The 14,297-nt window shown below is 43.2% G+C and overlaps 1 protein-coding gene across 1 annotated transcript; it reads left to right on the top strand.

The window, feature by feature from the left end:
• Positions 1–267: 267 nt before the first annotated feature.
• lars1b (leucyl-tRNA synthetase 1b) lies at positions 268–13,487 on the top strand. The gene is made up of 32 exons (XM_018756436.2): positions 268–406; positions 593–708; positions 1,798–1,885; positions 2,013–2,093; positions 2,179–2,316; positions 2,407–2,568; positions 2,782–2,894; positions 3,002–3,065; positions 3,154–3,221; positions 3,333–3,558; positions 3,758–3,845; positions 4,231–4,307; positions 4,406–4,459; positions 4,566–4,706; positions 4,798–4,875; positions 5,236–5,321; positions 6,111–6,176; positions 6,403–6,485; positions 6,715–6,853; positions 7,074–7,286; positions 7,749–7,806; positions 7,916–7,979; positions 8,754–8,937; positions 9,049–9,139; positions 9,237–9,377; positions 9,787–9,927; positions 10,658–10,768; positions 11,250–11,360; positions 11,603–11,707; positions 11,967–12,062; positions 12,710–12,842; positions 13,030–13,487. The coding sequence occupies exons 1-32, from the start codon at positions 401–403 to the stop codon at positions 13,233–13,235; spliced, it is 3,528 nt and encodes a 1,175-aa protein (XP_018611952.2). The 5' UTR covers positions 268–400; the 3' UTR covers positions 13,236–13,487.
• The last annotated feature ends 810 nt before the right edge of the window (positions 13,488–14,297 follow it).

The following is a 14,297-nucleotide window of genomic DNA, read 5'->3' as shown; positions in this document are numbered from 1 at the left end:
TATGTAGGGATATAATGGGCTTCTGGATAGTAGACGTGTATGTATTAAAAATAGATCTAATTTTTCCATGATCCCTCTGCTATCAGAAACTTGAACATGTGTACCACATGGGAAGCGTATAAGGAAGGCATTCGTGTCTTTATTACAAATGAACCACATTTCCCATAACCTCATAGTCTCGCTCCTTGTTCAACTTTTCTGTTATGGCTTGTGGGTAATGTAGTTCTTTCTATAGCTTCTCTAATGATGACAGTTTTTTAACCGGCATGCAATGGCATTCTGACGTCTCTGTCCGGCTCGTTCTTCCTCCACGCCGCGCTGGGGGTTGCTGCTTGGTTGCGTGTGAAAGATATTGAAGTTTCTTCATCGTTTGAGAAAGAAACACTAAAGGACGTTAAAAATGACTGTAAGTTATTTGTGTGTGGATTAGTTGTAGCATTGTACAGCTAAATGAAGAAGAGTCGTTACCTCACGACGTTGTTTGCACTTATTTCAACGCTAGTTAGCGCTGACGCGTTTGTTCTGGAAGCAGCAATTTTAATTTAATTATTTAATAAGGTCATTAATCTCAAGGTATGCGTGTGTGTTTTAGGAAAGAAAAGGAACTGCAAAGCTGGACTACTTGCGGAAGATAGAGAAGGAAATCCAGCAGAAATGGGAGGCGGAGAAGATGTTTGAATGTGACGCGCCGCCGGAGCAGAGCTCGCAGTGAGTCTGACATAAATTACATGATTAAATCACATTTACATTTGATTTATTCATTATCAAGTACTAGTATTTGCTGACATCTTTTCGTCCTGTGAAGTTAGTGCTAGGGACACTACCTGCAACACACACAAACACACTGACTACGAGCAATTTAGAGTCACCAATTCCCTTGAAACGCGTCTTTGGACTGTGGGAGGAAACCGGAGCACCCCGAGGAAAGCTGTGCAAACTGCATACAGGCTGAGAGGTGATGGAACCCATGTCCTCTCGCACCATTTAGGTCGTGTGAGACAACAGCATTACGCACTGCGCCACCGCGTTTCGCACACTCGCCGAGTGTCAGGGCAGCCCCTGGAGGCACCTCAGTACGGTCGATGGTTCTGTCCTGGCCTTTACACAATTACAACGATGATAGCAGAGAAAATTTAAAATAAGGAAATACAAATAAAATAGAAATTAGAAGCATACTACAGCAAAAAAGAAAATGTAATAGAAATGAACAGTAAAATAGAATATATATGAGGGTGTACATACATTCTTACCATGTGCTTACCAGTTATTAGCGTGCGATGTGCACATCTTATGTTTTTTCCATTTATTTGGTGCATTTTCCCAGTGCGACGCAATGATTTATCAAGTTCTATAGGTGGGAAATTTGTACTGCAACAATTCAGGCTAAGTTCCCTGATCAAGGGTACTACAGCAGGATATTGGATTCGAACCTGGGTCCTCAGAGTCCTTTGAAACCACATGCAGAAACTCTAACCACTGTATTACCTACTGCATTATAACAAGGTATATACATGAACAGTTAACCACCTTGAATGCTGTATTGTATAATAGGGCAATGTTATGAATAGCATGTGAAGCAGTTCTTATGGCACATTATGATCAAACATTGAAACTTGAAAATAATATAGTAAGGTTAGTGGGATGACCATTGTAAGTTGCATATGTCATATATCAAGGACAGTCTGCATGTGTGGTTTTTTTGGTATACAGTTTCTATGTGTATGCTTCTGTGACCCAGTGCTGTTTATAAAGAAATAAATAATGCTGTCAATAATCCCTGCTTTCCTGTTGTTGTAGCAAGGACAAGTACCTAGTGACTTTCCCCTACCCGTACATGAATGGTAGACTCCATCTGGGCCACACTTTCTGCTTGTCAAAATGCGAGGTAACCTTCACAGCTGTGTTTGTGTGTGCGCGTGCTGTCGGCTCTTGATGAACCACAAACCAGTAGTCTGTTGGACTTTTTCGTATGATTTGTTGCTCGTGACATGGTACTTGGTCTAACCTTTCAGTTTGCAATGGGATACCAGCGTTTGAAAGGGAAGAGGTGCCTCTTTCCATTTGGACTGCATTGCACCGGAATGCCAATCAAAGTGGGTAACTGGTCTCCTGTTTCATTTGACTTGGTTGTCGTGACATGAGAACTTGAAAAGGTCCTCATAATTTTATGTTGCCTAGGCCTGCGCAGACAAGCTGAAGAGAGAGATGGAACTTTATGGCAATCCGCCTCAGTTTCCAGATGATGAGATGGAGGAGGAGATCAAGCCGAAAGCAGAAGATGAGATCATAGTCAAAGACAAGTCAAGAGGCAAAAAGGTACAGAGTTTGAGGATGGTTGGTGAGATTTCTATAAATTTTCTTGTCTATAAAATCTCTACCGCATATCCTTTGCTTTGTGACCCTCAGAGCAAAGCTGTCGCCAAGTCTGGAGGAGCAAAGTATCAGTGGGACATCATGAAGTCACTTGGTCTGCAGGACAGTGAGATTGAGAAGTTTGCTGATGCAGCCCACTGGCTTGACTACTTCCCTCCGTTGGCTGTTGAGGACTTGAAGAGCATGGGCGTCAAGGTGACAAGCTCATCAAACTTCTATGGGAGAGCCATATATCCATATAAAATAAGTGCTACAGTGGATTTTTTTCTGTGGACACTTGGCTTTGCAAACCAGCACCAGCTTAACCTTCCCATGTTACTTCACACTTTTGGGGAAAACAAGTGGTGATTTATTCTAAAGGCAGAATGTGAGTCGACACTTCTTCTTTTACTGTATGTATTGTTGCAGGTGGACTGGAGACGTTCCTTCATCACAACTGATGTCAATCCCTTTTACGACTCCTTTGTAAAATGGCAGTTCGTAACGCTGAAAGAAAGGAAGAAAATCAAATTTGGCAAACGGTGAGATGGAGCTATTTTCTAGCAGTTTGATTATGATTTTTTTTGCATTAAAAGCAATTTGTCATATTTTTTCCCTATGGTAATTACTCTGATTTATTGTTATATAGTTACACCATCTACTCTCCCAAAGATGGCCAGCCGTGTATGGACCATGATAGACAAACAGGAGAGGTGAGGATATGCCATTGCATGACTGCTTCAAGATTAGCATGGAGAGCTTTTTTTCCCCCCTACTAAATTGGACCTGTCCTTTCTTTAGGGTGTTGGTCCACAAGAATACACTCTTATTAAAATGAAGATCGTTGAGCCATACCCTTCAAAACTGAGGTATACTTGGTAAACTGATAAAAAGATCACACGTGAAAATATGTCCTGATTTAGGAGATCAGTTTTTAACAGTGATATGTTTTCTGTGAATGATTTATTCATTAATTATAGTGAGCTGAAGGGTAAGAACATCTTCTTGGTGGCAGCCACTCTCAGACCAGAGACCATGTTTGGCCAGACCAACTGCTGGATCAGGCCAGATATGAAGTACATCGCCTTTGAGACAGCCAGCGGAGACATTTTCATCTGCACACGGAGGTCTGCCAGAAACATGTCTTACCAAGGCTTTACCAAGGAGAATGGGGTGGTTCCACAGCTCATGGAACTGCTCGGACAGGTGTGATGCTATGAGCCGCTTATCGGGGCTACAGGTCTTAACTTCTGAGATTGTCAGTAAAACAAGTTCTGGTGGAGCTCCTTCCATTCTGTAATAGTTTTCTGTTCTCTTTTTTAATTTGGTTTCTCCACATGTATTTTAATTACATGGTGATTATGAAAAATGCCTCTGTTCTGTGCTTACGGTCTGTCCTTTCCAGGATATTCTTGGCTGTGCACTCAGTGCCCCTCTCACGTCCTACAAGGTCATCTATGCGTTGCCAATGCTTACTATCAAAGAAGATAAAGGTATTCTTCTCAAGCACAGTTCTAACATGATGCCAGGAAGTATTGCTGTTTTCCCCATAATCTAATCCCTATAATCTGTGTTTTGTCACAGTGAATAATAATGTTTTGATAAAATTAGGAACATCAGAAAATGCTGCTAAACAAACCAAATCAGTTTTCATGTATTGATTTAATGTGCAGTATTTTATGTGTTACCTTAAACTCTTTCCATATTGTTATGCCATGTGCCTTAAATGTTTAAAATAATTTTCAGTGAGTCGTGTTAGTGAAGTCTTTCAACTTTTTTTTTTTTTTTTTTTTTTTTTTGTCCAATGAAAATTTTTGCATGAAAATTATGTAAGCTGAATTTTTATTATACAAGACATGTTTCTTCCTGTAACATCAGGAACTGGAGTGGTCACCAGTGTTCCTTCTGATGCACCTGATGACATTGCTGCTCTCCGGGATATAAAAAAGAAGCAGGTGCTTTGAATCATCCCAATTCATTCAATAAATCTGCTTTAGTGGAATGGAATTAAGTACCCACAAAAGCAACTTTTTGTTCTTCTCTTTTAACCTAGGCACTGAGGGAAAAATATGGAATCAAAGACGACATGGTTTTGCCATTTGAACCGGTACACGTCCTGCTTTCTTTTTATCACTTTTAGTCCTGTAAGTTGTTTGTGTAGTTTGTTTCTGGCCTCTGTCTTTCTGCCTTTGATCCGTGCCCTTGTAACCCAGGTCCCCATCATTGAAATTCCCGACTACGGAAACCTGTCAGCTCCCCTTTTGTGTGATGAACTAAAGATCCAGAGTCAAAACGACCGGGAGAAGCTGGCTGAGGCCAAGGAGAAGATTTACCTCAAAGGCTTCTACGAAGGCGTAAGGACCATAGTACCTTAATAACATAATCCACTGTAAACGACATGATAGCCATGCTGAACCACTGCTTGTATCATGTTCTTCTCTGTAGATCATGTTGGTGGAGGGGTTCAGGGGTCAGAAGGTTCAAGATGTGAAGAAACCCATCCAGAAGATGATGGTGGAAAAGGTGAGCAGATGTTGCTGTGCCATCCTGTTTGTTCCAGCAATATCTTAGCTGACATCAGGCCTTTTCTGTTAATTGCTGGTTTTTGTGTCTCTTCTGTTACAGGGCAGCTGTGTGTAATTATTCTAGTAAATGCATTCATATTCACTGATAAATGATTGGACAATTATAGTCATCTTAATCGGTAACTGAAGTATCAGCAGAAAACAAATTGCTTCATTTTTTTTTTTATCTGAAAGGGTTTTTAATGAACTGAATAAAATTTTACATTTTTTTTTTTTTTACTGTTGATGTGATTTTTGAAAGGAATGAATCATTTAATAATAATATTTCCATTTAAGCACTGGCCTGTCTGTGTTTCAGGGTGAAGCGCTCATCTATATGGAGCCAGAGAAACAAGTGATGTCACGATCATCAGATGAGTGTGTGGTGGCCCTGTGTGACCAGTGGTGAGTTCAGGAAAAGTTCCCCAGTATGGGTTTGGATATACACACCACAACCCATTTTCTCTCTCTCTTTTAAATATTATTTTCTATTTTTTTTCCCTGAATTTGTTTGCCTTAAATATTTACTATCAGCTGGTGAGGTGGTGTTGCATGGGAATTTATGACTTTTAACAAAAAGCAGTATTGTCAGGCTGTTGTAATATAGTGTTTAAGTATTCCTTGGGTTTTACAGTTAAGTGCCTAGAACTTTTGAAAATAAGACAGGAGTCACCAGTTTTCCACATTTGTAAATGACAAAGCCTTGGGCTGTGATATAGATAAGTTGTTCATTCTGCATATTTGAAACAAATAATCTCTCATTATATGCAAACATATAAGACATGGAAAAGGCATCATAAACGCTTCGATGTCCATAAACTATAACCCGCCCAGCCATGTTACCAGTTTATTATTGCTTCTCTGCATGTAATTTTGGATTTGGGAAAAACTGTTACAGTTGGTGTGTGTCTGGGGATAGCTGGTAGCGTAGTGGTTAGAGCTACTGCCTGGACCCGAAGGTCGCTGGTTCGATTCTCACCTCCGACTATAGTACCCTTGAGCAAGGTACTTAGCCTAAATTGCTCCAATAAAAATTACCCAGCTGTATAAATGGGTAAACAGTTGTTGGTACCTTAACATTATAAGTTGATTGGGAGAAAAGTGTCAGCTAAATGAATAAATGTAATGTTTATTTTAGTGAAAAATTTGAGTGTATGGCTGTAGATAGCCTTGTGATACTTTGTACACACTCAGGTACTTGGACTATGGAGACAAAGAGTGGAAGCAGCAGGCCTCGGATGTCCTGAAGCAGATGGAGACGTAAGCCTTTCTACTGACGCCCCCCCCCCCCCCGGTGGAGTGAGAAATATGCATAGCTCACTACTGAATGTTAAGCTGTGAAGTGATTCCTTGTATTTTGTTTTATTACTATTATAAATTCTTTTTGTGAAACGGCGATGACCCAGCTTCTCTGATTCTGATTGTTTCCTTCTCTTTATAGATGATCCTGTGTGTTCACTTCCTTTGTTTACTGGATATCTTGTAGGTTCTGTGATGAGACCAGGAAAAACTTTGAAGCAACTTTGGCTTGGCTTCAGGAACACGCATGCTCTCGAACCTACGGCCTAGGTGAGATCCTGCGTGGGATCCTAAAGTAAAAAAATCTGCCCAAGAAACAGATTTGTTCCTTCCATATGTGGCAGCTGTTCTTTTTCACACGTATTAATTACATCCATCTCTTCAACCTATTTTATGTGCTTCAAATTGCTCAGTCCCTGAATTAAGCTGGATGCTATTTGTTACTTAGGGATTTTAACGTTGTGCATTTCAGAGTCTGTATGATATGTTGTTGTCACAGGAACGCGGTTGCCGTGGGATGAGCAGTGGTTGATAGAGTCCCTCTCAGACTCCACTATTTACATGGCCTACTACAGTGTGGCTCACTTACTGCAGGGTGGTGTTCTGAACGGTCAGGGACCTTCCCCTCTTGGCATCAGGTATGTCTTTTACTCATTTCTTTGTATTGACATTTACTAACAGTGGTACTCTAAACAATAACTGTTTTCCTTCTCTGAGCTACCCTGCATATTAGTGTTGTTCACTCAGCGAAGACTTTGTGCAATGTTGCTTCTCTTTCTTTCTGGTAAACTGGTTGTAACTACACAAAATCACTGTTAAGTAGTTCTTTATGAAGCTCTCCTGTTTTGTCCATCTCAGGCCAGAGCAGATGACTAAAGAAGTGTGGGACTTCATCTTCTTCAAGGATGCACCCTTCCCAAAGACCAGCATCCGCAATGAGAGCCTTCAGAAACTGAGACAGGAGTTTGAGTACTGGTACCCGGTGGATGTCCGTGTCTCTGGGAAAGACTTGGTACCGAACCATCTGTCATACTACCTGTACAACCACGTAGCCATGTGGCCCAACGACAGGTATCAGCACCCCTAATATTCCCAGTTTCTGACACAGTGCTGGGAGTCATTAGTTTGCGTTTCCACCAGCAACACAAGGAAATCAAAACCATTTTGTCATATTTTTTAGATTTATTTTGTGGGATTGCTCAATTTTTAACAACACTTTTCATGGACAAATCATTTAGAAGAACAGAGTGCCTTTGTAGATGAAACCAGTAGCTGTATTAAATAGAAATGGATGGCTGGCCATTTATATTGAGCTGATGAAACTGCAAATACATAATAGAAAGAGAAAAAAATCAGTGAAGCCAGTTACTCGAAGATCAAATTCTGAGTTGTTTTTTTGTATGAGAGCAGTACATAATACATCTTTGTTTAAAGAACAAGTGGAGTAAATGATGAAAGGGCCTTTTTGTGCAAGGCTGACTATGTTCTCTGTATTTGAGTCCTTGCTATTTGCTTTGCCCCATTTTTGTGCAGCGGGAAGTGGCCGCAGGCTGTCCGAGCCAATGGTCATCTCCTTTTGAACTCGGAGAAGGTGAGGAAGCTTCTCCGCTTTGCCACTGTTACTGACGGAATGTAAACCACAATTCTGGATCACTTACTGACCTGCTTTTGCATGTATGCTTTTTTTTTTTTTTTTTTAGATGTCCAAGTCCACTGGAAATTTTCTGACCTTGAGTCAAGCAGTCAGCAAGTTCTCAGCTGATGGTAAACAGTTGTATTTTGTAGTTTTGTACGGTACTAGTCAAAAGTTTGAGTACACCTTGAAATAAGCTTGCCTGGTGGGGGAGGGGAGGGACTGAAAATGTACATTTAAAGTGTGGAACTCAGCTCATGAACTGATAAGTCAAAATCTAGGATATCTAGAATCAACCACTGAGTATTAGATGCAGAGAGGGTGACCACATAAGTTCTGCCTATATGGTTCAGAATCGGTGATATCAACCACATTCATGGCGATGGATGCACAGCTAGCGTGGCTATCATAGCATACTTCAGAAGCACAGCATTCCATGAAGATAACTATTATTTGCAAGACAGTGGTCTGAAACACGCTTCGGAGTTAGGCAAGAACTGTCTTGTGAACAAGGAACGTGTAGCAACTCAAACTAATGAGCTGGATGTAAAACATAAAATATGGGAGGAAACTGCTTTCCAGCAAGTGAACTTGAACTTTTGGTTGCTACTATATACATTCTTAATAAGGGGTTCATTGTACGTTTTCCACTTGTTGAAACCTTCTGTGATGTAAATGTGTGCACTTCATGTGTTGCAAGTGAAAAGGGCAGTTTGGTGGAGTAGCCTGTACTCATTCTGCAGAGGTGATGTCACTACAGTGGGACGATGGAGTGTCATGGTATTTAGGAACTCGTATGACACACAACGGAGCTGTAAAATCTTGTTCTCATACCAGCCAACACTTCTGCCTTCCTGTCTGTGTGGATCCTGTTCGCCACTGGTTGTGTGTGTGTCCTGTGTCAGGAATGCGCCTCGCACTGGCAGATGCCGGCGACACGGTGGAGGATGCCAACTTTGTGGAGGCGATGGCCGATGCAGGCATTCTGCGCCTCTACGCATGGCTGGAGTGGGTGAAGGACATGATCGCCAACCGGGACAGCCTCAGGGTGGGGCCCGCAGACTTGTTCAATGACAGAGTCTTCATCAGGTACACAGACTTTAGCCTCTAGTGCAGTACTGAATGTATTCTAGCTTTGCTCAGAGCAGTTCAGCGTTGAAAATCAAAGCGTTTGTTGCCCATTGTTGTCTGCCTCTGTAGTGAAATGAATGCCGGCATCATCAAGACAGAGCAGCAGTACGAGAAGATGATGTACAAGGAGGCTTTGAAAAGCGGTTTCTTTGAATTTCAGGTATTGCCCAGTTGTATTTTTCAAGCGCTGGCTTCTCAGCAGCTCTGCGTTTCCTGGAGCCGTGGATCATGTGTGTCTTGTTAACATCTGCTGGCAGGCGGTGAAGGATAAGTACCGGGAGCTGACCATGGAGGGCATGCACAGGGACCTTGTGTTCCAGTTCATCGAGAATCAGACTCTACTGCTGGCTCCGATCTGTCCTCACCTGTGTGAGCACATCTGGACACTTCTGGGCAAGGTGAGGTTGAGGCTCATGGGAATGGAACCCAGTGGCCATTTTGAGCATGGCAAAAACGACTGCGTGCGCCACTGAGGGACATCATCATCATCATCACAGCACAGTATATGGCTTGTGTAGGACCTGGGTTCTAATCCCTGTTCCCAGTGTTGTACCTTGAGCAAGGTTCTTACCCTGAATTGATACAGTTAAATGGGTAAATCATTGCAAGTAAGTTAGTATAAAAATGTAACACTAAGTGGCTTTGGAGGAAAGTACCAGTAGTAGTAGTAATAATGGTGGCTGATCAGTGCTGATATGACTTATCCACTAGCGAAGAAGGAGGAAAGGTTAACTTTTGCACTTCAACTTCACCATAAGATAGACCTGATGCCGTTGCTTAAGCCTTGGCCTTGCTGTTTCCCACCAGCCCGGATCCCTGATGAACGCTTTGTGGCCTGTGGCCGGCCCGGTGGACGAGGTCCTTATCCGCTCCTCCCAGTACCTCATGGAGACCGCCCATGACCTGCGGCTAAGGCTCAAAGCGTACATGCAGCCGCCCAAGAGCAAGGTATCGTGCGGTGGTCCGTGGAGCTGATTGATCGTTGTGCTGACAGATTACCAGCGGTAACGTAGACTGAAACGTACACATACAGGAAGGAGGATAGAGCATTAAAGGGGCTCGGACACTTTGTCCTTCAGGCGTGGTTTGCTCATTGGATTGCGTTCCCTTGTAAGTTTCAGTGCAGTCTTTTCACTCCTTGTTTCAGTGGGCAATAGAAGTATTTCTTTTGCCATTAACTTCCCATTGCTTTGGCGTGAATAATTCAGCAGCCCTCGCCGAAGCGCTGGGGTCCTGTTTCCTTTTCTCAAGTTAATTGCGGTACGTCTGCAGTCAGGCTCCGGCCGTAATGCACAGGCGCGTCTCCCATGAACATTTTAATGTGGTATTGAGCATGCACCCACCCGCTCATGCAATCTGTGAAAAGCTGCTGCAGCATCTCGCAAGTGACATGAAGGGACTCGACAGCTGTCATGTAAAATGACTTTACGGGTACCTAAGCCCCAGTCGCAGCAAGATGTGTTTTCGCAATGCTTTTAAAGGGAAACATGCTTTTGGTTTATTCCAGCCTATATTCTATAAAACACTAATGAATGATTTAAACAGCTGATATTTTTTCCTCCAGTTTCAGTCTTAAGAATCTCAATTCTGAGCAGTAGCAGCCAATTACGGCTCTGGCTGTTGCTCTAGTATTGCGAGGGCTGGGACTGATGCGCAGTTGCCTTTGTCTATTGTACAGAAGGGTGACAACAAGCCTCCGGAGAAGCCGTCTCACTGCACCATCTACGTGGCGAAGAATTACCCCCCCTGGCAGCACAGCACCCTCAGCCTTCTGGGGAAACACTACAAGGCAAGCATGGCCTGGCTTGGAGAAGCGCTCAGTCCAGGGGTTCACTCTTAAAGTCAGCTGATGTTTCGTCACAGTAAACGGGCATGTATCCTGTGCCCTTCTGCACTCTCAGGCACTTGGAGATGAGACTTGTACATCTGTATAGGTTATATATGTACATTTTTGCAAGTCCATCAAACAAAGCATGGTCTTGGTGAGTCCCAGAGATGTGTCCTTGTGTTCTGGCAGAGGACGACAACCAGGGGTCATCTTCAGGGTTTGGAGATGTCCCTGGTTACACCTGCCCCCCCCCAAGCTGTCTCCTGTGGTATTGGGGAATGTGGGGAGATGTTAGCATTTGTCATTTCAGTAGATGCCATGACAAAGGGTTTGGGGTTGAAGAGTTACGAGTTGTGAGGTGTTGGCTGTGTGGAGAGGAGAGGAACACTCATTTGATTAAGAACTTGCCTGTGTGTGTGTGTGTGTGTGTGTGTGTGTCCAGGCCAACGGGGGCAAGCTCCCTGACAACAAGGTGCTTGCAGGGGAGCTGGGTGCTCTGCCAGAGCTGAAGAAGTACATGAAGAGGGTAATGCCTTTTGTGGCCATGATCAAGGTAGGAGCCTGCAAGCATCCAAGGTTCAAACATTTTTAGCCCTCTACTCATATATGAAGTGCCCCTTAAATTTGAGTGCATGCTAGACCGACCCCACCCTGGGGTCCACCGTTTTCATTTTGTTTGGATAAATTAATGCCTCTAAGACTGGAAATTTGGGTCAGTTGTAGTTGCTTGTGGCTGAAGGACCTCGAGAGGTCAGTCCGAAAGCTCCCAGACTACCTAATGACTTTGGTGTGCAGGAAAACCTAGAGAAGAATGGGCCACGAGTTCTGGACCTGGAACTGGAGTTTGATGAGAAAGCAGTTCTTCTGGAGAACATTGTCTATTTAACAAACTCCCTAGAGGTAAAGTAACATTTGTTGTGCTTTTTTTTTTTAAAAAAAAAACTAAACTTTGTTGTTTGGGGTATTAAGTCATATATGTCCACTCTCTCCCTGAGAGTACAGTATGTGTTTTAACAGGTTTGTTCTACCAGTGGATTTATTCTGAGGAATGTATTGGTGTCAAAATGGAAAAGTTATTAAAATGTCTGCCTGTTGTCAATGTACGCAACATGCTGCTAGACTTCATAATTAAACAGTGGTCCTTGTGTTTTTGTTCCAGCTGGATCAGATGGATGTTGTATTTGCTTCAGAAGCAGATGATAAAATAAGGGAGGACTGTTGTCCTGGAAAGCCATTCTGTGTCTTCAGAACAGAGGTAAATTGACAGAGAAGATCTGACTTTCATTTACAGGCAGATACAGGTGGGCAGAGGTGCAGCACTACATGGCACAGAGGAAACCATTTGCTGCGACACAAAACACTGTTCAGTGCTTTTTGTCCTGGACATCTGAAAGGCACCGCAACTTAATTCGCCTATCACATATCAATAACTGATTCCCCGTTGCAAAGTCACCGTGGCCTAGAACATATCCTGAAGGGTGTGAGGCTAGGTACACCTTAGACAGGTTGCCAGTTTATCACGATCGCTCTCTCAACTCACTCCCTCTCACACGTGGCGATTTAGCATCATCAGAAACACTGGACTGAGTGAGGCAACCAGAGCACAGGAAGAAACCCCGATGAATATGTGGCAAACATGCAAACTGTACGTAGACTGAGCCAGGTTCAAATCCATAGGCCAGGATCTGAGGCACCAGTGCTCCTGTGCCACCCATGGTAATAGAGCTGTTGGTTTTTATTCTGCAACATTGGTTTAGGGAAGTCATATTGTGGGGCTAGTGTATTTCACCACCCTTTGATTTCCGTTTCACTTATTGCCTACTGTCAGTGACTAATTGCCATCGTTTTGTTGTAATTTACTACAGTGGGGGGAAAAAAAAATTGTTCCATTTATTTCTCCAGCCTGGCGTTTCTGTGGTCCTGGTGAACCCTCAGCCAGGCAGCGGCCTCTTCACCACCAGGGTGGACATCCGCCAGGGGGACACCAAGGACAGTGTTGTTCGAAGGCTTTCCAAAGTGAACAGAGTGATCAAAGGTGGGTCCCACCAAAGCTCAAGCAGAGATCTGCAAGTTGTCCATATTTTTATTAATACGCTGATGACGCATGCATTCTCTACTTTGTATTCTGGCCAGGTGGAGAAACATCTTCCATGGCTTTCTTGCAAATGAATATTTCATTGTCAGGGCCATCTGTGAGTTCAATGTGCCATTGTTTTCTTCAGACCTGGCAAGAGTGAAGCTGATGCGGTACGACGACCCGGTGCTGGGGCCCCGCCGGGTTCCCATCCTGGGGAAGGAGGAAGAGGGCAAGTCCATGATCTCTGATAACTCCACTTTCCATGTAGACCTTGCACTGAGAAAGGTGCTCTTGACAGACAATGGCCTCAGTGCGGATGTGGGGAACACACTCATCTACCTGGTCCAGTGAAGGTGACAGGACATCCTCCTGCTGAGCACTGTGCCTGGATTGAGTCACATTACAGGTGGAGCCACTACACCTGTCCCCTCACACAATCATGTCATGCAGGGAAAGATTACATGAGCATTCAAAAGTAATTCCTTTTGACAGTTTTGTCTAAGAACATTAGTCTTTAATTGTGCGTTAAGAACTGTCCTAATTTTACTCTTTTCTATATGCTCATAAAAGGTGTCGTATATAATAAAAGCACTTGCTGTTGCAGTAGACTTCTCATTCATTTCTAGTCATATCCTAAATTGTAATCAAGTCTCACTGAACTGACACCTGGTCCAAGGCAACATACTCATTTTTTGTGCATAGATATAAGGTCAGCAGACAAGACAGACATGCAGATTGTTTTAATAGCTTATGCAGGATGCTTAGTTCTAGTTCTGCCCAAGGTACAGGAAGAGGGAAGATTTACTACCTTCTAGACCTTAACATGCCCAGTAAGTTACCATCACAAGGCAACATGGGAGAAGTACTTCCCATTACAGTGACAGTCTGAACGAGTCGTAGCTATTGATGAGTGCGTGTAGGACGTGCTGGTAACCGATGGTCAGCCACTTTTTTGCAGTAAAAAAGATGAGTTTGGGAACACTTACATGTTTAGGTGATACTGTTGTTCATGGAGACCATATTAGATCCGTTACACTTGGCTACTTACCATTATGTACTACATTCACATGGGTACACCGAGGACGATTTAGTCACCAATTCACCAAAACCGCATCTTTGGACAGAGGAAACCCACACGAACACAGGGAGAACACGCAAACCAAGCGGAAACCTACAGCGCTACCTCCAAACTCCACACAACTTCTGTAGGTGGCAGGTTTGAATAAAAAGGACTGGAGTAAAGTGCCAGTCACTGGTGTGATATGCAGTCTTCCAAGAGCATGTAGAAACTGTCCCATGACAACTGAACTCCACTGGTGTTACTATCATTTTGAAAATATATTCATGAAAAGAATTATTCACAAAATCTGCCCAGTTCCCTGGCTTGCGTGAACAAGTTTTATTTCTGAAGTT

Source organism: Scleropages formosus, chromosome 13 (genome assembly GCF_900964775.1).
Source record: "Scleropages formosus chromosome 13, fSclFor1.1, whole genome shotgun sequence".
NCBI lineage: Eukaryota > Metazoa > Chordata > Actinopteri > Osteoglossiformes > Osteoglossidae > Scleropages > Scleropages formosus.
Note: the sequence above shows the minus strand (reverse complement) of the source record. Positions and strands in the feature narration are given on the sequence as shown.